The sequence below is a fragment of the Metarhizium album genome, assembly GCF_000804445.1.
Source record: "Metarhizium album ARSEF 1941 chromosome Unknown scaffold_7, whole genome shotgun sequence".
NCBI classification, from domain to species: domain Eukaryota; kingdom Fungi; phylum Ascomycota; class Sordariomycetes; order Hypocreales; family Clavicipitaceae; genus Metarhizium; species Metarhizium album.
This window is the reverse complement of record NW_024467581.1, coordinates 599,316-617,810: the sequence shown is the minus strand read 5'-3', so window position 1 is coordinate 617,810 and position 18,495 is coordinate 599,316. Positions and strand designations below refer to the sequence as shown.

Sequence of the window (18,495 nt, the reverse complement as noted above, 5' to 3'; positions counted from 1 at the left end):
GTGCGTGTGCGTGTGTACTGACTGTACTGTACCTTTGGGCCGACGGCCAGGCCAAAAAAAAAAATTTATTATTGTCGACGGGTCGGTTTCTTTGCGCACACTTCAGCACTTGACCTTGAGCGCACGCAAAAAATAACCTCCGGCTCCCCTTTGCCCTGCCCGCTGCCCCGGTTCTCTTCCTCGCTCACGTCCACCTGGTCTGCTTGTGTGCGAGCCAGAAACCTCTTGTGTGTCTCCCATCCCATTCCAACATACCACAAACATTCACCTCGCACGGCCAATTCTATCCGGCTTTGACGCTGCAGCTGGCTGACTGTGGTCGCTTTCTGAGCCCTGAGAGTCTGGATTCCGACTGACAAGGTTAGTTTTGTTCTTCATTCGGTTTTCAATCTTTTCCCCCCCGAGGGTGGCTGCCCTTGGTTTGCACCAGACATGAGAGAGCATGGACCCTTCCCTGCTACTTTTTCTCTCGCACTGGTCCTGCCTGATCTGATCGTCGTTTCGTCGTGTGCCTTTTTTCCCCCCCCCCCCCCCCCTTCTTCTCTACCGTTATTGCCCATAGGCCACCACGACGGCTGGCGCCTTCGACTACGTCGAGCAACCGCACGGGCTTGGGCTCTTTGTTTCTCCTCGCACAAGCTACTACTACGCCCTAATTACTAGTCGAATAGCGTTACTGACAAAGGAGCCTTTTTTTTTCTCAGTCGCTGTTCTCTTTCTCCCTGGCCCTCGCCTGCAACTCGACCTGCTCCTCTGAAGCCGAGTCCGGTGCTGCAATATCTGCGTCCTTCCTTCAGGGTTGCCACTTGGCCATTTTCCCCGTCATTCTCCTTACTCTAGCGCTGACGGCTTTGCCCATTGCCTGCACTGCCATCAGTTCCAGTCAGACTAAGGCGAAATTTCCCGCTTCGGTTTACTTGGTCACCTTTGTCTGTGCCTCTGTCAGTTTGATCGACGACTCCGGTCGAAACAGGAGTCCAATCTGGCATCCGCGGGCGGGCGACACCCCGATCGAATTTTATTGCCTTTCGCTTGATCCTCTCGTACGGCAGCCTCGTCGTCGGACCTCGGGCTACAGGAGTTCTTGCCGCTCGGAAATCAAAGCAAAAGAATTTTGAAAAAAAAAAGGCCGGGGGAGACCACCTGATAAAGGCGTTCACTACGGACCCAACCTCAACCGGTTGTTCATAAGACGGACAATTGGCGACCTTCATCCTCGACCGAGTCCTTCGAAACGACAGGGACATAGATTGCATAGCCTGCGGATCGGCGGCTGCTTCTTCCATCACTGCACAGAGTCTCGTGGAGTCTCTGACGACTTCTCTGCCCGCTTTTGCAGCAGACGTTCTTGCTTCACCCCGGCTGGGGAGCGTGGCCACGGCACTTCGCCAGAGGCAACACGAGATTTCTTTTTCCTCGTGTTGTTACCGGGCTTTCTGAAGTCAGCATTGATTTTGATTTTTTGCCGTAGCCGAATCCAAGTTCAGCGAGATGGCGGCTTCCTCGACATTTTCTTACGCGCAAGCGGCGAAGGGACAGAGCGCGTCCGGCTCTACGGCTTTACCAAACGTTGCGTCCCAACCTCAAAGTACTGCGCCTCCCACTACGTCCGATGACTCTGCCGAGCCTTCGGGCGTTTCCCGCCCCCTCGTGGCGGCTGAGAAGCAAGATGTTGACAGTAATATTGGTTCCGAGAGCGATCTGCGCTCCGAGACGACTAACGACCGACGCTCTGAGTTGAGACGAGATGACGATTCCGGGAGACTGGACCGGCCCTGGAGGAGGACAGACAAGGGCACGAGATCCTCGAGCACAGCTACAGGGTCTGTCGACGAGCACGAGTCAAGGAAACCTCGCAAGGCTAAGAAGTCCAAGGCCTCCCCAGATAAACAAGAGAATGATCAGCTATCAGCAGCCGACAAGGATAAAGAGGCGGCACCGCAGACTGAAAAGGTCGAGTTATCTGAGGCACCCATTCCTTCGGTCAATATCTGGGTCCAGCGAAAGGAGCAGCACTCCAAAGCCAAGCCAACCCCCTCCGAGGCCACGCTCAATGGTGCTTCTAGCCATAATGGCGAGGTAAAAAGGCCCGCCAGGGACCCCGTTTCTACAAATACCGCAAAAGAAAATTCACCTGTCAATGGCGCCAAGTCAAATCGTAAGAATGGCGACGCTACTCGTTCCGACCGAAATGGTAGCCGGGGGTCCCGGTTAGCCGAAACCACCAAGACTGAGCTGCCTCCGCCTGTGGAAGATGCTGCTTCCTGGCCTACGCCCGAGACTGCGATCAAGGAGGAGCAGAGGAGGCCTGCTGCCGCCAAGCCTGTTCCTCTACAAGAAAAGGAACCTCAAGAAGATCCATCCCATACCAAGCGAAACAAGGAAAAGTGGGTTGCTTATGATTACGTACCGACGGTCAACTTCGAGACCCAGCTGCCGCAGATGCGCGGCTCCAAGCCTCGTGGCGGTGCCCGCAGCGCCAACAATGGCCGAACTGCCCCTAATGGTGCCCATTCCGGCGACAAGGCCTCTGCCTATGCCGCTCCGAGCAAGCCCGCCGAGTCCAAGGACCGGGCCAAGGACAATACTGCCGGTACCACCAAGAGTGCACTGGTTCCTCCGGCCCCCAAGCGACCTTCAGTAGACGTCGGCACTGCTGCTAAGGAGCAGAAGAAGACGACTGCCCAATCAGGTAACGACAAGGCAAAGGACGGCACCGCAACACTGTCATCTGTAAGTTTGACCATGGTTTACCTCGGATACGATTTCACATCGCGCCCCAGACCGACACGCTGCAAGGCTCTGTCAACTGACTTCTTGACCAGCAGAACACTAGTAACAACCGCTCTGAAGGCAGAGCTGAAAGAGGGCGGGGAGGCTATCGCGGTCGGGGTGCCCATCACGCCGTCAATTCTCACTCGCAACACCAACACACCGGTGCCAACAACTTTTCGAACAACGGATCAGTGCCCGGAAGACCCCAGGGTCCTTACAGCCCTCCACTACGACAGGGTCCCCATGGCCAAGGCTACATGCCTCCTCCTCAGCGAGGTGGAAGAGGCCGCAATGGGGCTGGTAATAACTTCCACCGCATGTCTCTTCCCAACGGTACTCCCCGTATCACTCCCATTCAGACTCAATTTGGCGCTTATGAGTATCCCATGCCGCTGTCCGCCTTGCCGTATCAACAGCCTCCCATGTGGGACAGCATGATGATGGCTGTGCTGAAGAATCAGATCGAGTACTATTTTTCGATTGAAAACTTGTGCAAGGACATGTATTTGCGAAAGCGCATGGACTCGCAAGGCTTTGTTAATCTGCCTTTCATTGCCGCCTTCAAGCGTATTCGGGAACTTACCTCGGATGTGGCATTAATTCGAGCCGTATGCGAAACATCTTCGGACCTCGACTTTGTGGTTGGCGATGATGATATCGAGCGCCTGCGCCGTCGTCACGGCTGGCAGAACTTCATCCTGCCGTTGGAAGACCGTGACGAGTTCGCCCGCAACCCAGGCCCGGCACAGGTAACCTTCAAGAACCGCCCGTACACCTACATCCCGCAATATAACGGTGCTATGCCCATGACTTTCGGAATGGCTCCCTCGATGGGCTTCCCCGCGCAGGGTGATGCTACATTCCAACAATTTGCAGAAGGCGCACCTTCTGGTCAGTCTGTCAATGGACTTGCCAACGGCAACGGCCACTCCCATGGTACCAGCACCCAGTTGTCAGCCAATGTTCCAGACTTTTCTCCTTCAGGGTTGGCAATGCGAACCTCTGATACCCTGGGCCACGCCCCGGAAGCAGCCAGCGGTCTGACTAATGGAATCCATGCCGAGTAATGCAGTCAAAGTCGAACGACAATCCGAAGAGCAGGATAGCGGTGTTGCGGGGAAAGGAACGGGACAGGGGCTCTTTTGAGCGTGGCAGGAGCACACTTCCGGTCAGGAAATGCTCTCGAACCATCGTTTTCTGACAAGGCCAGACGAGAGGTTCAGCGAAAAGCCGCCGAGGGAGTCTCCAGCACAAGCTGAGCGGCCGACGGCGGTCAGCTTCACCAACACTCTTCTAGTATATATTTTGGCACCGGTGCTGGTTTCGTCTCCCAGCCTAAGCACACATCAGATATGAGACTTTTTCTTTTCCCTTTGTTTTTATTGTTTTGGTTCGTTCACATATGGAGGGTTCGTCACAGCCTCGGCATCCCAGCTAGGGTTCGATACTAGGCGTCTCGGCGTGCCTTGGTATGGCGAAAGCTAGAACCTAAGATGAACAAGGAACCGATACGAGTCTGGTGGTGTTGTCATTCCGGTGGTTTTCTGGGAGGGTATGGCGTCGATTCGGCGCAAGTGTCAAGTTTTGAGGTCGCCATTCCTTTTTTTCCGGTTCTTGAGGGCTTTTTGCATGGGAACATGGGCGAGGACAAGAAAATGTGGCCGCTTTTTGCTTTCTGTGGCCCGTATTGATCGAGAGCGGTGATGCGCTCTTTCGGCTTTCAATTTTTACGAGGACTTGGTCAGGAACTGCGAGCACCTTGGTTTATCGGTGTTGGTCAAGGAGGTCCTCCTTTATCATGCCACATCCGTTCGACTTGTTGACCTCAACTGAGATTTTGGTTTGGACGTTCACTTTTGGCTGGGACACACAGATGTCTGATATCCCTTTACCTCGATTGGTTTCGGTAGAGACGTGCTGCAGTCAATCTCCGAGCATGGCGTCCATGCGTCGTTCCTTGATGCAAGACCCCCACCCAATGTTCGGACAAGGAGACAGGATTCACAGGCCCGTCTTGACTGGAATATGGGCCCTGGGACAAGCGATTCTGTGCCAGTCAGCCCGGACTTGCACAAGGGCCAATGAGCGTTTGCGCGGGCACAATAAAAACGCATTACAAAAGTGTATACAGAAAAGAGCAAGTGGAATAGCACAAAAACATCAAAAGCGGCATGCAAAAATGGCACATGGAATTCATTTTGGTCTCTTTTCCTTGACACATGATGGTGGACGAACTGCCTCACACAACCAAGTCAATCCATTGCCTGTTTATTTGATGCATATTTATTGTTTACTGGTCTACATTCGGCCGTTGCTGTGTTCGTCACGGAGAGTGGGTGGGTCGGGAAATGGTGTTGTTTTTTCAGAGGACAAGAGGGATCTCTTTTGTTGTTTTTCCTCGAGTTTCTTGTTTTGGAGACGGGGGAGGGGATAGAGGGAAAGGTTGACGCGGATGCAGCTTTTTCCCCTCGAGAGCGACTCTTTTCACGGTTTTTTTTTTTTTTAATATACATATTTTTGCACAATTCACATTCGGCGCCAGACAGCGTGGGGTTGTATTGTACGATAGGATCAAAACAATGGAAAAACAAGGCATTTAGTTTCTGAAGGCGGTGACGCGCGCCTCGGAACCCCTGGAGGCCAGCCAAGGGCAAAGATGAAAACGGGGTGCAGTCTCGTTGGTATATATTATACATGTGCTTTGTTCCATGTTGTTGTTGCTTTGTGGTTGTGCCCGCAGGTAGCTGCCTCGGGCCACGACTCGGGATCAGATAACCAGGGCCATTCCAGCGAGAGCAACGACACCGGCCACGAGGCTACCTGGCAAGGCGGTAGGGGCGGCGGCAGGATTAGACGTGGCGCTGCGCGTGCCGGTGCTCAAGGCAGTCCTCGTGCTGTTGTTGGCAGACTGCGAGCCGGACTGCGTGGCGTTTGTTGGCGGAGCAGAGGGAGCAGAGGTGACCTCTGGCCCCGACGAAGAGACGGTCGGTGCGACGGCGCCGCTGCTCGAGTCAATAACGAGCACTTGAACTTGAAGTAACTGTGGACGGGGGTTGAGGAAACGGGGTTGGTCACCTACCTGGTGGTGGTCAAGCCGGGCGTCACCTGGGCGACGGTGGAGGCAGCGGTTCCCGAGGACAGCAGGGGGCCCGAGACGGAGACGGAGCCGGAGCCGGAGCCGGAGCCGGAGCCGGAGCCGGAGCCGGAGCTGGCGCCCGAGGCCGTCGAGAAGGGGAGGATGGTGAAGAGGCCGGTGGGAGTGGACTCGAGGGGCGTCGGCTGGGCCGGGACGGAGAAGAGGCGGGTGTTGCTGGCCTGTGTGTCAGCGACTTGGCGACGGGCAGGGCGGGCAGAGGTTCACGGGGGGTCCTCTTTTTTATTCTTTATTTTTTTTTCGGTAAACTTACTCTTGTCGACGGACGGCTTGGGTGAGCGCCGGGCCTGCGAGCGCGGTCACAGCGACGGCGACTGCGGCGACGGAGTGCCTCATGTTGTATATGGAGGGGCGGGTGGGTTGTTGTTTTGCTTTCTGGAGTGAAGACTGAGAGGAGGACGGGCGGAGAAGAATCGAATTTCTTTTTTTTTTTTTTTTCAAACGAGATGCGAGTGGACGGATGGCGGCTGAGTGTCTCTTATATACCTGTCACCTGTCACCTGGGCGCCTTGGGGGTGGGCTTGACTGGGCGCTGCGCATCTCGAGGTGACACCAGACATCTACGGCGCGCACATGTACCGAGTACGGCTCGGTGTGGTTCATGAGTGCTGCTGCTATTTCGGGCAGCTGCATTGTCGGGTGCGAAACAAGCACGACGTCGTGGCCATCATGCCATGGTCGAGGGAGGCAAGGCACCCCGGGCCACAGTCACAGAACTAGCAAGAATGGTCAGCCGCCGGGGAGGGCATGGCAGCGAATGAGACGGGTTCGAGACGAGTATTTGCACTGTGCATGTGAGGCGGTGCTCGCGAGTCGTGGCTGAGGTTTCAGACGCTCCAGAGGCAAGGACCAGGCCGCGCTGAAGAACACTCTGATTTGATTTCTGCTTTGCCCCAGCCCCCAGCCACCCTCGACTTGGGTGTCGCTCGGCTGACTAATCCGCGGTGTGTACCTGTACCTGTGCAGAGACCAGCGGGCGAGCCCCACCGAGATGACGGCACCTCCCCTCGCCTTAGCGGCCTTAGCACTATGTCGTCCCTACCAGCCCCCACCTTTGTTTCTCCTCAATTCCACGCCACCCTCCGTGCCGATCCGCTGTTGCGGCCGTTTTGGTTTTATTCTGCATCATTTTTTTGCACGTCAGATTACAGTTCAAGTTTGTGGATTTTTTCTTGGACTTGTCAATTCTCCCTTTCCCCCCCACCAGGCAAAGCCTCCGTTGCCGTTGCCGTTGCCGTTGCCGTTGCTGCTGAAACAAAATACCCCGTCGGCCAACACTCGCACGTCGCTTCCCGGCAGCATCGCCCGAGCTGACAGACATCATTCACCCATGACGACACAGGGCACATGACACATGACCCGTCACGCCGCTTGACCCCTCCTCACCACTGCTTCGGCCCGACCGCAAGTGCTCCTTCACGAACCACCACCACCACCACCACCACCACCACCACCAACATTCACCCCGCCGCTGCAAATGGCCGGCTACGACGCCTACGAGCGGGACAATGCCCGCCGCGGATACCTGCGAGACGACCGGTGGGACGACAGAGAAGCACTCTTTGTCGACCCTCGCGATTACGGCCGGCCCATGCCGTCCAGAGAGCTCGTTCCTCGTGCCAGAGAGGAGAGCGACTTGTCCGTCGAGGAAATCCGCCGCGACTTCCCCCCGCCCTCTGGACGGGACATTCGCAGAGCCCGCTCTGCTGACCACGAACGCCGCTACTACGCAGATGGCCACGACCATCGCCACGACCCTCGCCATGACAGACATCGCGACCATGATCGCCAGTCGCGCCGCGGGAGTTTCTACTACGAGGAAGAGGACCGCAGGTCCAAGCGCAAGAGCACGTCCAAGCAGGACAAGATCATTGCCGCCGTCGCTGGCGCCGCCCTGCTGGCCGGCGGCAAGGAAATCTACGACCGCTACGAGGCCAACAAGGACGGAAATGAGGTTCAGCGGAACCCCCTCTCGTCCGTGGCCTTGGCCGGCTTTGGCGCCCTGGCCGGCTATCAGGGCGCCCAGTACTACAGCAAGCAGCAGGCCGTCAAGGACCAAAAGGCCAGTTATATCCTCCACCGCGGCCGTGACGGACAAGTCTCCGAGTACTACTCGGAAGACGACGACGCCGACGACAGGCACAAAAAGGGCCACAAGAACTTCCTCGAGAACGCCCTCGCCGCCACAGGCCTCGGCGCCGCTGTCAAGACCCTGACCGGCGGAGCCAAGGACGACGGCAGACACTCTGACAACCGAAGCCGTGGCGGTAGCCCCTCGCGCTCCCGCGCTGGCTCGCCCCGCTCCCGCTCCGGCGCCACCGGAGCCAACAAGATGCAACAGGCTGCCATGGCGTCTCTGCTGGCCGGCGCCACCGAGGCGTTTCGCGTGGCAAAGGAGCCCGGCGGTTGGAAGGGCGAGAAGACGAAGCGGATCCTCACCGCTGCTGCCGGCGCCGCCACCGTCGACGCCGCGCACGGAGACAAGCAGGGCAGAATGGCTCTCGCCGAGTCGGTCATAGGCGGTCTGGTCGGCAACCGTCTCATCAACGGCTCCAAGAGAGACATTGAGGAAGACAAAGCAACCGGACGAAGCCGGTCCCGGTCTCGCGCCCGCTCCGGGGCCCGAGGCGGCGGCGGAAGTGGAGGTACCGGCCTCGCCGCCTTGGCCACCGCCGGTTTAGGTGCCCTGGGTGCAAAGGCGGCTCTGGATCACCGATCCCGCTCCCGCTCCCGCTCCCGGGGCCGCGCTGGAAGCAGGGACCGAAGCTATGACTCCCGCGACGGGTCGCCCGACAGGAGGCACCACGGTCGCAGTCGCAGCGTAGTCGACAAGGCCCGCAACAGCTTGGCCAAGCTGGGAATCGGGACGGGATCCGCGGCTACGGCTGATGACCACCGGCGCCGTGACCAAGACGACTTTGATGACCGGGCGTCTTCACGGCGGCCCGGACGATACTCTGACGAGTACAGCGACGACGGCCGATATGGAGGCGGCCGGGGTCGCCGCGGCGACGACTACGAGTATGAGCGGTCGCACCGCCGGGATTCGTCCCGCACACGAGGCGGGGGCCGGTACGGATCCGAGTCTGACCTGGGTGACTCTGACGAAGACGAGAGAAAAGCCAGAAAGATGAGAGGTAAGCAGATTATTACCACCGGCCTTGCCACTGTCGCCACGATCCACGCAGCACACGGGGTTTATCAGAGCATGGAGAAGAGGCGAGCACGGCAGAGGGCCGTCAAGGAAGGGCGTCTCAGCCCGGCAGAGGCCAGGAAGCTCAGGACCAAAGCCGTGATGAAGGACGCGGCCTCGGTGGGCATCGCCGCCCTGGGGATCAACGGCGCCGTCGAGGAGATGAAGGAAGCCAAAGAAATGACGCACGAGTGCAAGGCCTTCAAGCAGGAGAAGGCTCTCCGTCACGAGAAACGAGAACGGCGGCGCAAGAGGGGCAGCACCAGCGAGCCCGGCAACAATCCCGAGAGAGCCGGAAGCTGGGCGCCGTCTCGTTATCGTGACGGTGGCGATCTTCTACAGGCATGACGGCCGACCAGGGGCCGCGCTACAAACGACGACAATCATCCTTGTTGGCTCGAGCAGACCTCCTGCGCCTCCCGTCGATGAGTTTTTTCGTGACCGGCCCTGGCTCTGTGCTCTTTGATCCTTTTAGTCTAGAGTTGCTGAACCATGGCTGGGTCCGCAGAGAGCAGGGTAGCCAAGTGGCATGCGTACGCTCCTTTTGATGACGCCCTCCAGATGCGACGTCTGCATCAATCTCGGTGGCGTCTGTGGAAGTTGGCACCTTTTACTTGTTGAGCCTTGCATCTTTTGTTAGTCTGCATTGAATGGACAACTAATGACGAATATTTCGTGACAGATCGCCGCCGTTACTAGAGGATATTGGCCCCAAGTCGAGTGCCCCCGAGTGCCCTCGACTTTTGAACCGACGGGAGGTTTGCGCTGGGCGATGACGAAGGCATGTCGCGCAGGGAGGATTCCAGGGACCCCGGGGGCCGAAAGGGGGGAGGCAGACGTCATAGATTGGAACGGCCAAGGTCGTTCCTTGATTAGCGGTGTACGGGAGGAGGGGAGGGCGACCAGGGCCGTGTCGAAAATTACCCTGCCAAAAGGGAGGGAGGATCTACAAAGGCAGAAAAAGACTGTCGAATGAGGTGGTTTTTTTTGGCCGTGTATGACGTTTCTTCTTGCGGGCCGGCGATGGCTCACTGGCTCCGTGTGAGGTTGCGTGGATGCGAGCGTCGTACGTACGTGGATGCACGGACTGCCGGACTGCCAGCCTGCCCTTTTCTCTTTTTATTTTTATTTTTTTCCCGCGTGCGTGCGTGTGCTTGATTTGGAAAGTAGACGGACGGACGGGGGGTATGAATGAACGAATGATGAGATGAAACGAACAAGGAGCCCGCCATGTTGTGCCACGCAGCTCAGCCAATGGAGGGTTGGTCTGAATGACCTCCCTCCTGAATGCCTCTCGATGACTTTGCAGCAGCCTCGTCTGTGTACTCTGGTCCGCGACAACGAGCCGCCGGGGCGGAGGGAGCGCACGCCTGTATCCTTTGATGTCGAGGTTTTTTCTTTCTCTTCGACGCTTCCGTGGTTCATTCTACTTGGTAGTGAGGCTGAAAATGACAGACGTGCTGCGCAGCCAGCAGACAAAAAAGCAGCGTGGTGCGGGAACCAAAAAGAGAAGTAAGTGGCCAGGGCAGGAATCGAACCTGCGACCTTCTGATTACTCATAAGGATACTATAAGGATACCTTAAGGATACTTGTGTAATCAGACGCTCTGCCATTGAGCTACCCGGCCGAAAGGGTCAGAGTAAAAGTATCTTATAAACCTATTCGCATTCTTGGGGGCGCCGCGAGGCGGCCCACCGCCGACGGGTCTGCAGCCAATGATAGGAAGGAAGATGTCTCCACACAGGGCACAGCTCGGCGACAGACAGACAGACAGGCAGGCAGACTGAATGAAATACCAACAAGGCCCAGGACATCTTTGGCAATCATCATCATCATCACCGTCGTCGCCGTCTCCGTCGATTTCTTCCGCAGAGGCTCCCTCTGTACAACGCACATGGTTGGCAGATTCGTCACTGGCGAGGACAATCCATTCGCATCACGTTGCACCGCACCAGGCACTCGCTTTCAAGAACATGATTGAGGATACAGACAGGCCTATCACGCGCCTCCCGCGCCCGACAATTCCCCCCCCGTCTGCTTCCACTTCTGCGCCATGGCCATGATGTTGGACAGGTTCTTGGCCTGCTGGTCGTCCGCGGGGAACACGTAGTCAAAGTACTCCTCGTAGGTGTCGTCGTCCAGCAGCCTCCTCTTCTTGGCCCTCCGCGGCATCTGGCTCTGGACCCTGTCCACGTCGTCGCCGGCCCCGTGCTCCCGCTCAAACGACAGCCACGCGTTGAGCAGCGCCACGCGGTCCTCCTTGAGGTCCTTGTCGCGCATGCTCCTGTGCGCGCGCTCAAAGACGCTGCGCGCGCGCGCCTTGGCCTCCTCGCTGAGCGGCTGCTCCTCGGCCCCCTCGTCGTCGTCCTCGGGCATGTTGACCTCGAAGTGGGCGTAGCTGATCCAGACCTTGACGTGGTCCGTCTTCTCCAGCAGCCGCTCGTAGAGCTCGCGCGTCCGCTCGTACTCGCCCTCCTCCTCCTCAAAGTCAATGTACGCCTTCCAGAGGAGCTCCGGCATGTCGAGCTGCTGCTGGTTGACGGCGAGCTCGAAGATGGCCCTGGCGCGGTCCAGGTCGTCCAGGCCGCGCTCGAGCTCGGCGAACTTGATCCACGTCTGGCAGTTGGCCGGGTTGTACTCGATGTGCTTCTCGTACAGCGTGCGGCAGCGCACAAACTCGAACAGCCGCCGCTCCAGGTCGATGTAGCCCTTGAATATCTTGTCCTTGGGGCACATGCCCACGGCGCGGCCGAGCAGCTTCCGCGCCGCCGTGAGCTGGCCCTGGCGCACTTCCAACTGCGCGGCCAGGAGCCACACCTTGGCGAAGGTGAACTTCTTGTGGGGTATCAGGTCCAGGCACGTGCGGTATATCTGCCGCGCCCGCTCCGCGTCCTGGCCCTCGAGCTCCTCCCACACGGCGTAGAGTATCCAGAGGTAGATGTACCGCCGCCAGTGCCGCTTCTCGTGCGAAGGGGGCACCTGGGCCACCGCCCTCTCGTAGACGTCGCGGATCCGGTCCGCGTCTCGGGACGACTCTTCCAGCCCGGCGTAGTCGAACCACGCGTCGTAGTTCTTGGGGTTCTCCTTGACCTGCTCCTCGTAGTAGACCCTCCGCTTCGAGAGCACCACGTCCTCGACGCCGTCCCTGTCGCCGAACTGCTTCTCAAACGTGGTGTAGGCCTTGTGTAGCAGCCTCGACCTCGACCGCGGCAGCCTGTCCAGGGCGTACTTGTAGATGGCGCGCGCGCGCTCGTGCTCCCCGAGCTTCGACTCGAACCGCGCGTACGCGATGAACAGTCTCACGTCTACAAAGTCGTCGCCCAGCGCCTCGACGGCGTTCCCGAAAACCTCTCGGACCAGTTCGCTCGTCCCGTACTCCTCCTCAAACTTGGCCCACTTGATCCAGTTGCGCGGCTCGGGGTGCACCACGGTGAAGTTCTCAAAGATGGCGCGCGCCCGCTCAAACTCGCCGTACCGCTTCTCCAGCTTGATGTACGCGCTCCAGGCCGCCTCGTCGGGCTGCCACTGCATCCACCGGTCGAAGACCTGTCTGGTGCCGGGGATGTTGCCCAGCATCTCCTCCATGTACACGTACTTGTACCACAGCTTGTCGACGCGGGGCAGGATCGTGACGGCGCGGTCCAGCAGGTTCCGCGCGTGGTTGATGTTTCGCGACTTCATCTCCGCCTCGATGTACCGGATCCACAGCACGACGTTGTGAGGGAGCACGTCGAGGGCCCGTTCGAAGACGGACCTCGCGCGGGCAAACTCCTTTTGCTCGAGCTCCCATTGCGCGTATTGCGTCCAGTTCTTCAGGTTGATGCGATTGCGGCGCACGTAGTCCTCAAAGTCCTTGCGTTTTCTCCCCTGATACTCGTGCAGCTCCTCGAGGTCGGAGAACTTTTGGGTCGGGGCCTGGACGCCGACCTCCTGGCGGTCGACGGCCTCGCGGAGGAGCTGTTCTGCGCTGATCTGGACCGGCGCGGCGGCCTTGTTCTTGACCCTCGGGGGCCCCCTCGAGGACTCCATGGTGCGTGGGGTGACGGCGACAGAGCCGCGTTCGGGCACTTCACTCCTGCGGACGCACGCGTGCGTATGGGCGGTGTGGTCGTTGCGAGGCGTCGGTCGTGCCGTGCGTGTCTGCGCGTGTCGAGAAGTCGAGAAGTCGAGAGTTGAGGCGAGGCTGAAATATTGGGTCGTGCCCAAGCAACCTATCAGTGACGGGGGTTTTCTTTGGCCAACGCACGGGCCACATGCAGCTTCCAACGACATCCGCTCGACTGATAATCCACGAACAAAGGCGACTCGGGACGTTTGCTTTCGTTTTCGACATCCTCCCCGCAGAAAAGCTCTCCTTTTTCTTCGCCACCTCTTCCGACACGATCAATCGCTGCTGCAATGTCTACCGTTGCCGACGAGCTTCTGAACGACTTTGGAAGTTCGGGGGACGAAGCGGACGAAAATGACAATGGTGGCCTCGTCGTCGACGACGATGACCGAGAAAATGGCGGCCACGAGGCCATGGACGTCGACGACGACGGGAATGGATCAGACGACGACGACGGTCAAGATGTGCAGGAAATGGGGGACGCCGAGGCTACCAAGGCAAAAGTCGAAAAGATGCAGCTCGGCGCAGTCAAGGATGTACGCAGCGTCGCCAGCCTGATGCACACGCTGGAGCCAGTTCTCGAGGTTAGTATTGAACCCCATCCAAGTCGACGTCGAATTCGTTTTTCTCGTCTTTTTCCTTTTTCCTTTTTTTTTTTTTTGGAAATCAAAAGACGGCTCCTTTACATCCTCAGCCTCTGGAGACACAGCCCTGACATTCTGGACCGAACGCTACAGAAAATTGGGCATTACCGATCGCAAACGTCTACGCAGACAGCCACCAGCGTCGGCAACATCGAGGACCACCCCGAGTATAATCTGCTGACGCAGTCAAATAGCCTGTCAACAATGATTGACGGCGAGGTGGTGCTGGTGCACAAGTTCATCCGCGACCACTATTCGACGCGGTTCCCCGAACTCGAGCGACTGGTGACGACGCCGCTCGAGTACGCCAAGGTCGTGTCGATCATCGGCAACGGACCGATGAGCTCGGAGAGCATCAAGGCACTGCAGACCTCTACAGACAACCCGATGGAGATGGGGCTCAAGGCCGTGCTCGACGGACCGTCGCTCATGGTTGTCACGGTGGAAGCCACGACGTCCAAGGGCCGCGAGCTGAGCCCCGAGGAGCTGTACAGAGTGCGCCAGGCGTGCGCCATGATGGTGTCGCTGCACAGGGCCAAGCAGACCTTGACGGAATATGTCCAGTCTCGGATGAACATCTTTGCGCCGAATTTGACAGCCCTCATCGGGTCTCTCACTGCCGCGCAACTTCTGAACACGGCCGGCGGCTTGACGGGCCTCTCCAAAACCCCGGCCTGCAACATCCCTTCGTGGGGATCAAAGAAGCGTCAGGCAGGCCTGGCCACCAACATTGGGGTCCGCCAGCAGGGATATCTGTACAATTCGGAAATGATTCGCGGCATCCCCAATGACCTGAAGAAGCAAGCAATGAGAATAGTGGCCGCGAAGCTCGTTCTGGCCGCGCGGGTCGATAGAATACACTCGACGCCAGATGGCTCGACCGGGGACCAGCTGAAGTCGCAATGCTTAGAGCGCCTCGAGAAGCTGACGGAGCCGCCGGCGAAGAAGGGACAGCGAGCGCTGCCTGTTCCCGGCGACAAACCGTCGAGGAAACGGGGAGGCCGACGAGCAAGGAAGGCCAAGGAGGCCGTGGCCATGACGGATCTGCGCAAGGCCCAGAACAGGATGGCATTTGGCAAGGAAGAACAGGAAGTTGGCTACGGCACAGGCTCGGGCACGGTTGGCATGGGTATGATTGGACAACAGAACGATGGCAGGATCCGAAATGTGCAAATCGACCAGCGGACCAGGGCGAAGCTCAGTGCCAAGAACAAGGGATGGGGAGGCGCCAGCACCATGGGCGGCGCTGCGTCGTCCATCGGCGGCTTCGGCCAAACACCAGGCAGCATGGACTTGCGCGGAAAGGGTCTTCGAGCCTCTGGCGTCGGAAGCACGATCGGGTCGGCGACCGGCACTGCTTCATCCCTGGCGTTCACGCCAGTGCAAGGCTTGGAGCTGGTCGACCCAAAGGTTCAAGCGGAGCTCAGTAAGAAGCGCAAGGCCGAGGAAGATAGATGGTTCAAGGGCGGTACATTCACACAGGTGGGGGGGGAAGCATCAGCGTCGTCGACCAACGGCGGCTTCAAGGTGCCTCATCTGCCGGCTGCCAAGAGGGTTGATACAGGAGCCACCAAGATGGGACCTCCTCCGCCGCGGAAATAGGGACGAATACCCGACGCAGCATACAAGACGGCGAAATGGCGTTGTGCTTTTTGGTCTCTCTCTTTACCAGATGTCGCCCCGGCGGCCATTTGTACTGAAGTTGTAAGAATAGCCAATACGGAGTAACGAGGGCGCATGTATGGAAGGCACAAAAGAGCTCGCTGGCCTGACAAGATGACAAGATGACAAGTGTATTACAGACCTGTATTACGCACGTCTTGTAAAGCCATTCATCGCTAGGGGGGGACTGGGACTGCGCGAGAAGGAAGGGATCGACCGTTTCTCGGCGATACAGGTACGTACGCACACGCGAGGGAAACAGACGGCCATCGACCAGACCAGGTCCCCGGCCACTGCGCGTCATATCATAAGCCGCCGTGTATAACTCGGATGCCGCTGTGCTGTGCCACGGACTTGGACTGCACGTGGTATGTCCACGATGCAGGGAGCAGGGAGGCGAGAGGATCTAATTCGTGCCTCTCTGCCTTGGCCTTTCCACCCGTGCAGAAACGAGCGTTTGCAACCCAGGGCGTATTTGCAGAGTGAGGGAGTTCTTCCCCCCCCCTTTTCCCATCTTTAGCACCACAAGGGTAGCCTGGGAAAATGCGCAACGCCGACGACTGGGAAGCCGCAAGGCCCAGCAGGGAATGAAATTGAGGCCTGTCAATCGTCTTTGCAAGCTGATGCCACGGCCACACAGACATGGACGTGCGTACCTGGCTGGGTTTGGCACAGCCGCTGCGGGAGCAAGGGATCGACACCTCGGCCGCCGTGGCAAGAGTCAACAGTTCGATGCTTGCTTGCCTGCCCTGCTCTTTTGCGTCCTCCATTTACCGCCTTTTTGATTTCGCTGTGCTTGTTATTCAGATTCAAGCTTTGCCTTCCGCCCCCCCTCCCTGCCCGCCCGAGATCGCCTCTTCGCATGGCTTCCCCGTTGCTTGGCTCGTGTCCACCGCTTGCGTCGTCGGTGTGTGCGCTTGCTTGCGTGCGTTCGTGCGTGTCGGGATGGCGCTGCTGTCCGAGACGTGGGTGAAGGACACCCGAGACACGGTTGGGGTCAGCATGGCAGTCGGGCATACGCAACAACTTCGCCGCCTTGAGGCTCGAGTCGCCGGCCAGACCCGCGAGACGGGCAAGACGTGCAAGACGTGCAGTGCAGGACAGGCAAGACAAGGGATGCTTCGAGAGGAGGTCATGCGTCCTGAGATGCAGGCCTTGCGGCCGTCCGACTGGTTCGCAGCGCCCTCGCCCAGCAACACCGCGTCTCACTTTGCCATCCATGTGCCCTCCCATGTCGGCGTGAACCGTCAACCCATCCGTCGGCTCTCACGTCCATGATACGCTCCTGCAATATATATGTATATGTGTATGCGTGGATGGATGGGCAACAACACTCACGACGCGCCGCCAACTTCCATACCCTCTCTCCGCAAACGCACAGCTTGGCTGCCGGACCGTCCATCCATGACCCTTCCTCCGGAAGGCTGTACAACCGAAATGTGCAGTCAAGACATGTCCCGCCTGTCTGTTGCTCAGAGAACCCGTCTTGTAGTGCGGTCCAGCGGCAAAGTCGTCGTCACACCAAGTCTGCAATGTCACAAATCTGGCCGAGCTTGATGGCCGTGATACCTACACGGGTTACCGGTGGCAGTAGGCATCATTTACAGAGTTGTAATTTGGCGCCAGCGCGGCGGACGGCAGCGTCTCCGGTTCAATCCTTCTTGTTTCTTGTCCCAGCATCCATCCCTATTAACCGACGTCGTGGAATTGGCGCCGCGTTTAACCCACCACTCCAGTACTCTGTACATCGTCACGACACCTCGTCACCTCGTTGCTGGACCTCAAAAGAAGCCATGTGCAGCCGCTTCTTTCTCCAGGGTAGCAGGCCCGTGTCCCTTCATCTGTGCTCGGCAGTGCCACTCGTGGCGGCCAAGCAGAGCGGCTTTTCTCTCGGATCGGGACGGCCGGATCTGTACGAAGCGCATCGCACCGTGGGCATTTGGATGCAATCGGGTTAGCGGGATAACCTTATCCTGATCCAAGAATCCAAGACTAACTTCCACACGGACAAGACCAGCCCAAGGTTTGTTGGGCATACCGGTACTCTGTGATTACTGGAGCAATGGGCCCCCTCACAGCTCACAGACTTACATTGTGGTCCTCGACTCGTCGACTAGACCCGGCCTGGTCGTGGTCGTGGTCGTAGTCGTAGTCGCATCGCAGGGTTTGATATCGAGGTGCCAGAGACGCCGTCACGTTTTACAGTCTTACATGTAAGGAGCCGGGTTGATTCTCCGTCATGACCACATTCCTTTGGCTGGGGATCAGCGGCAACAAATCTCAACCCATGCCAGAGGGCGCGCACCGGTCCCGTGTGTCCCAAGACTGACTGTCCCAGAATGTCCCAAGAATGCACCCTCCCACGCCATGTCATGTCACGACATGTTCCAGGCCCTGCAGGCGCCAAGTGCGTGCAGGGCTCAGGCGGCAGGGCCCAAGAGGGAAATTGATCGCGCCTGGGTCACCGGCGCTTGAACTTGTTGAGCGGACAATGCTCCCGGGGAGTCGATATCATGGGAAAGGGATGTCATGAACAAGGTGAAAATACCCTGGACGCGCCGCAGACCCGGCACCGGTTAGATCCTGAGAAAGAACCCTTTGTCCCTTCAATACTTCCACTATTTCTGCTGGGGCAAGAAAGCATTGCGTCTCGCGGCATCGAGATCCCAGACTGATTGAGAGCTACAAGTTGAGCCAACTGCTCGCCTGCCTGCCTCTAGTCCGCCCACCAGCCCTCTTGATTACTTCTTCCACGGCGCGGGATCCGACGAAGAATTGGCATCTGCCCCTCGCGAAAGATTGCCGACTCCTTTATCCAACACTCGACGGCGATGCTTGTGGCCCGGGGGGTGTCCAGGCATCAGCACTCAACGACCCCTTGCCGTGGACCTTCCCCCTCATCGCCATCAAGGTGTCAGTCATGGAAATCCCACTATTAACTACTGCAAAGCAGCCTTG

General features: G+C 58.3%; 6 protein-coding genes across 6 annotated transcripts; 4 read left to right on the top strand and 2 right to left on the bottom strand.

Annotated features, from left to right (window-relative positions):
* Positions 1 to 1,491: 1,491 nt before the first annotated feature.
* MAM_03650 (La domain family) lies at positions 1,492 to 3,842 on the top strand (the record flags this gene model as incomplete). The annotated part of the gene is made up of 2 exons (XM_040822449.1): positions 1,492 to 2,733; positions 2,829 to 3,842. 2 exons carry the CDS (start codon positions 1,492 to 1,494, stop codon positions 3,840 to 3,842), a joined length of 2,256 nt encoding a protein of 751 aa, XP_040679592.1.
* A 1,700-nt stretch (positions 3,843 to 5,542) lies between these two features.
* Positions 5,543 to 6,265, bottom strand: MAM_03649 (uncharacterized protein; the record flags this gene model as incomplete). Its single annotated transcript, XM_040822448.1, has 3 exons — positions 5,543 to 5,777; positions 5,855 to 6,085; positions 6,183 to 6,265. The coding sequence occupies 3 exons, from the start codon at positions 6,263 to 6,265 to the stop codon at positions 5,543 to 5,545; spliced, it is 549 nt and encodes a 182-aa protein (XP_040679591.1).
* A 1,141-nt stretch (positions 6,266 to 7,406) lies between these two features.
* Positions 7,407 to 9,470, top strand: MAM_03648 (uncharacterized protein; the record flags this gene model as incomplete). The annotated part of the gene is made up of 1 exon (XM_040822447.1): positions 7,407 to 9,470. One exon carries the CDS (start codon positions 7,407 to 7,409, stop codon positions 9,468 to 9,470), a length of 2,064 nt encoding a protein of 687 aa, XP_040679590.1.
* Positions 9,471 to 11,121: 1,651 nt separating this feature from the next.
* Positions 11,122 to 13,152, bottom strand: MAM_03647 (cell cycle control protein (Cwf4); the record flags this gene model as incomplete). Its single annotated transcript, XM_040822446.1, has 1 exon — positions 11,122 to 13,152. The coding sequence occupies one exon, from the start codon at positions 13,150 to 13,152 to the stop codon at positions 11,122 to 11,124; it is 2,031 nt and encodes a 676-aa protein (XP_040679589.1).
* A 369-nt stretch (positions 13,153 to 13,521) lies between these two features.
* MAM_03646 (pre-mRNA splicing factor) lies at positions 13,522 to 15,477 on the top strand (the record flags this gene model as incomplete). Its single annotated transcript, XM_040822445.1, has 2 exons — positions 13,522 to 13,815; positions 13,969 to 15,477. The coding sequence occupies 2 exons, from the start codon at positions 13,522 to 13,524 to the stop codon at positions 15,475 to 15,477; spliced, it is 1,803 nt and encodes a 600-aa protein (XP_040679588.1).
* A 702-nt stretch (positions 15,478 to 16,179) lies between these two features.
* MAM_03645 (uncharacterized protein) lies at positions 16,180 to 16,815 on the top strand (the record flags this gene model as incomplete). Its single annotated transcript, XM_040822444.1, has 1 exon — positions 16,180 to 16,815. The coding sequence occupies one exon, from the start codon at positions 16,180 to 16,182 to the stop codon at positions 16,813 to 16,815; it is 636 nt and encodes a 211-aa protein (XP_040679587.1).
* Between the last annotated feature and the right edge of the window lie 1,680 nt (positions 16,816 to 18,495).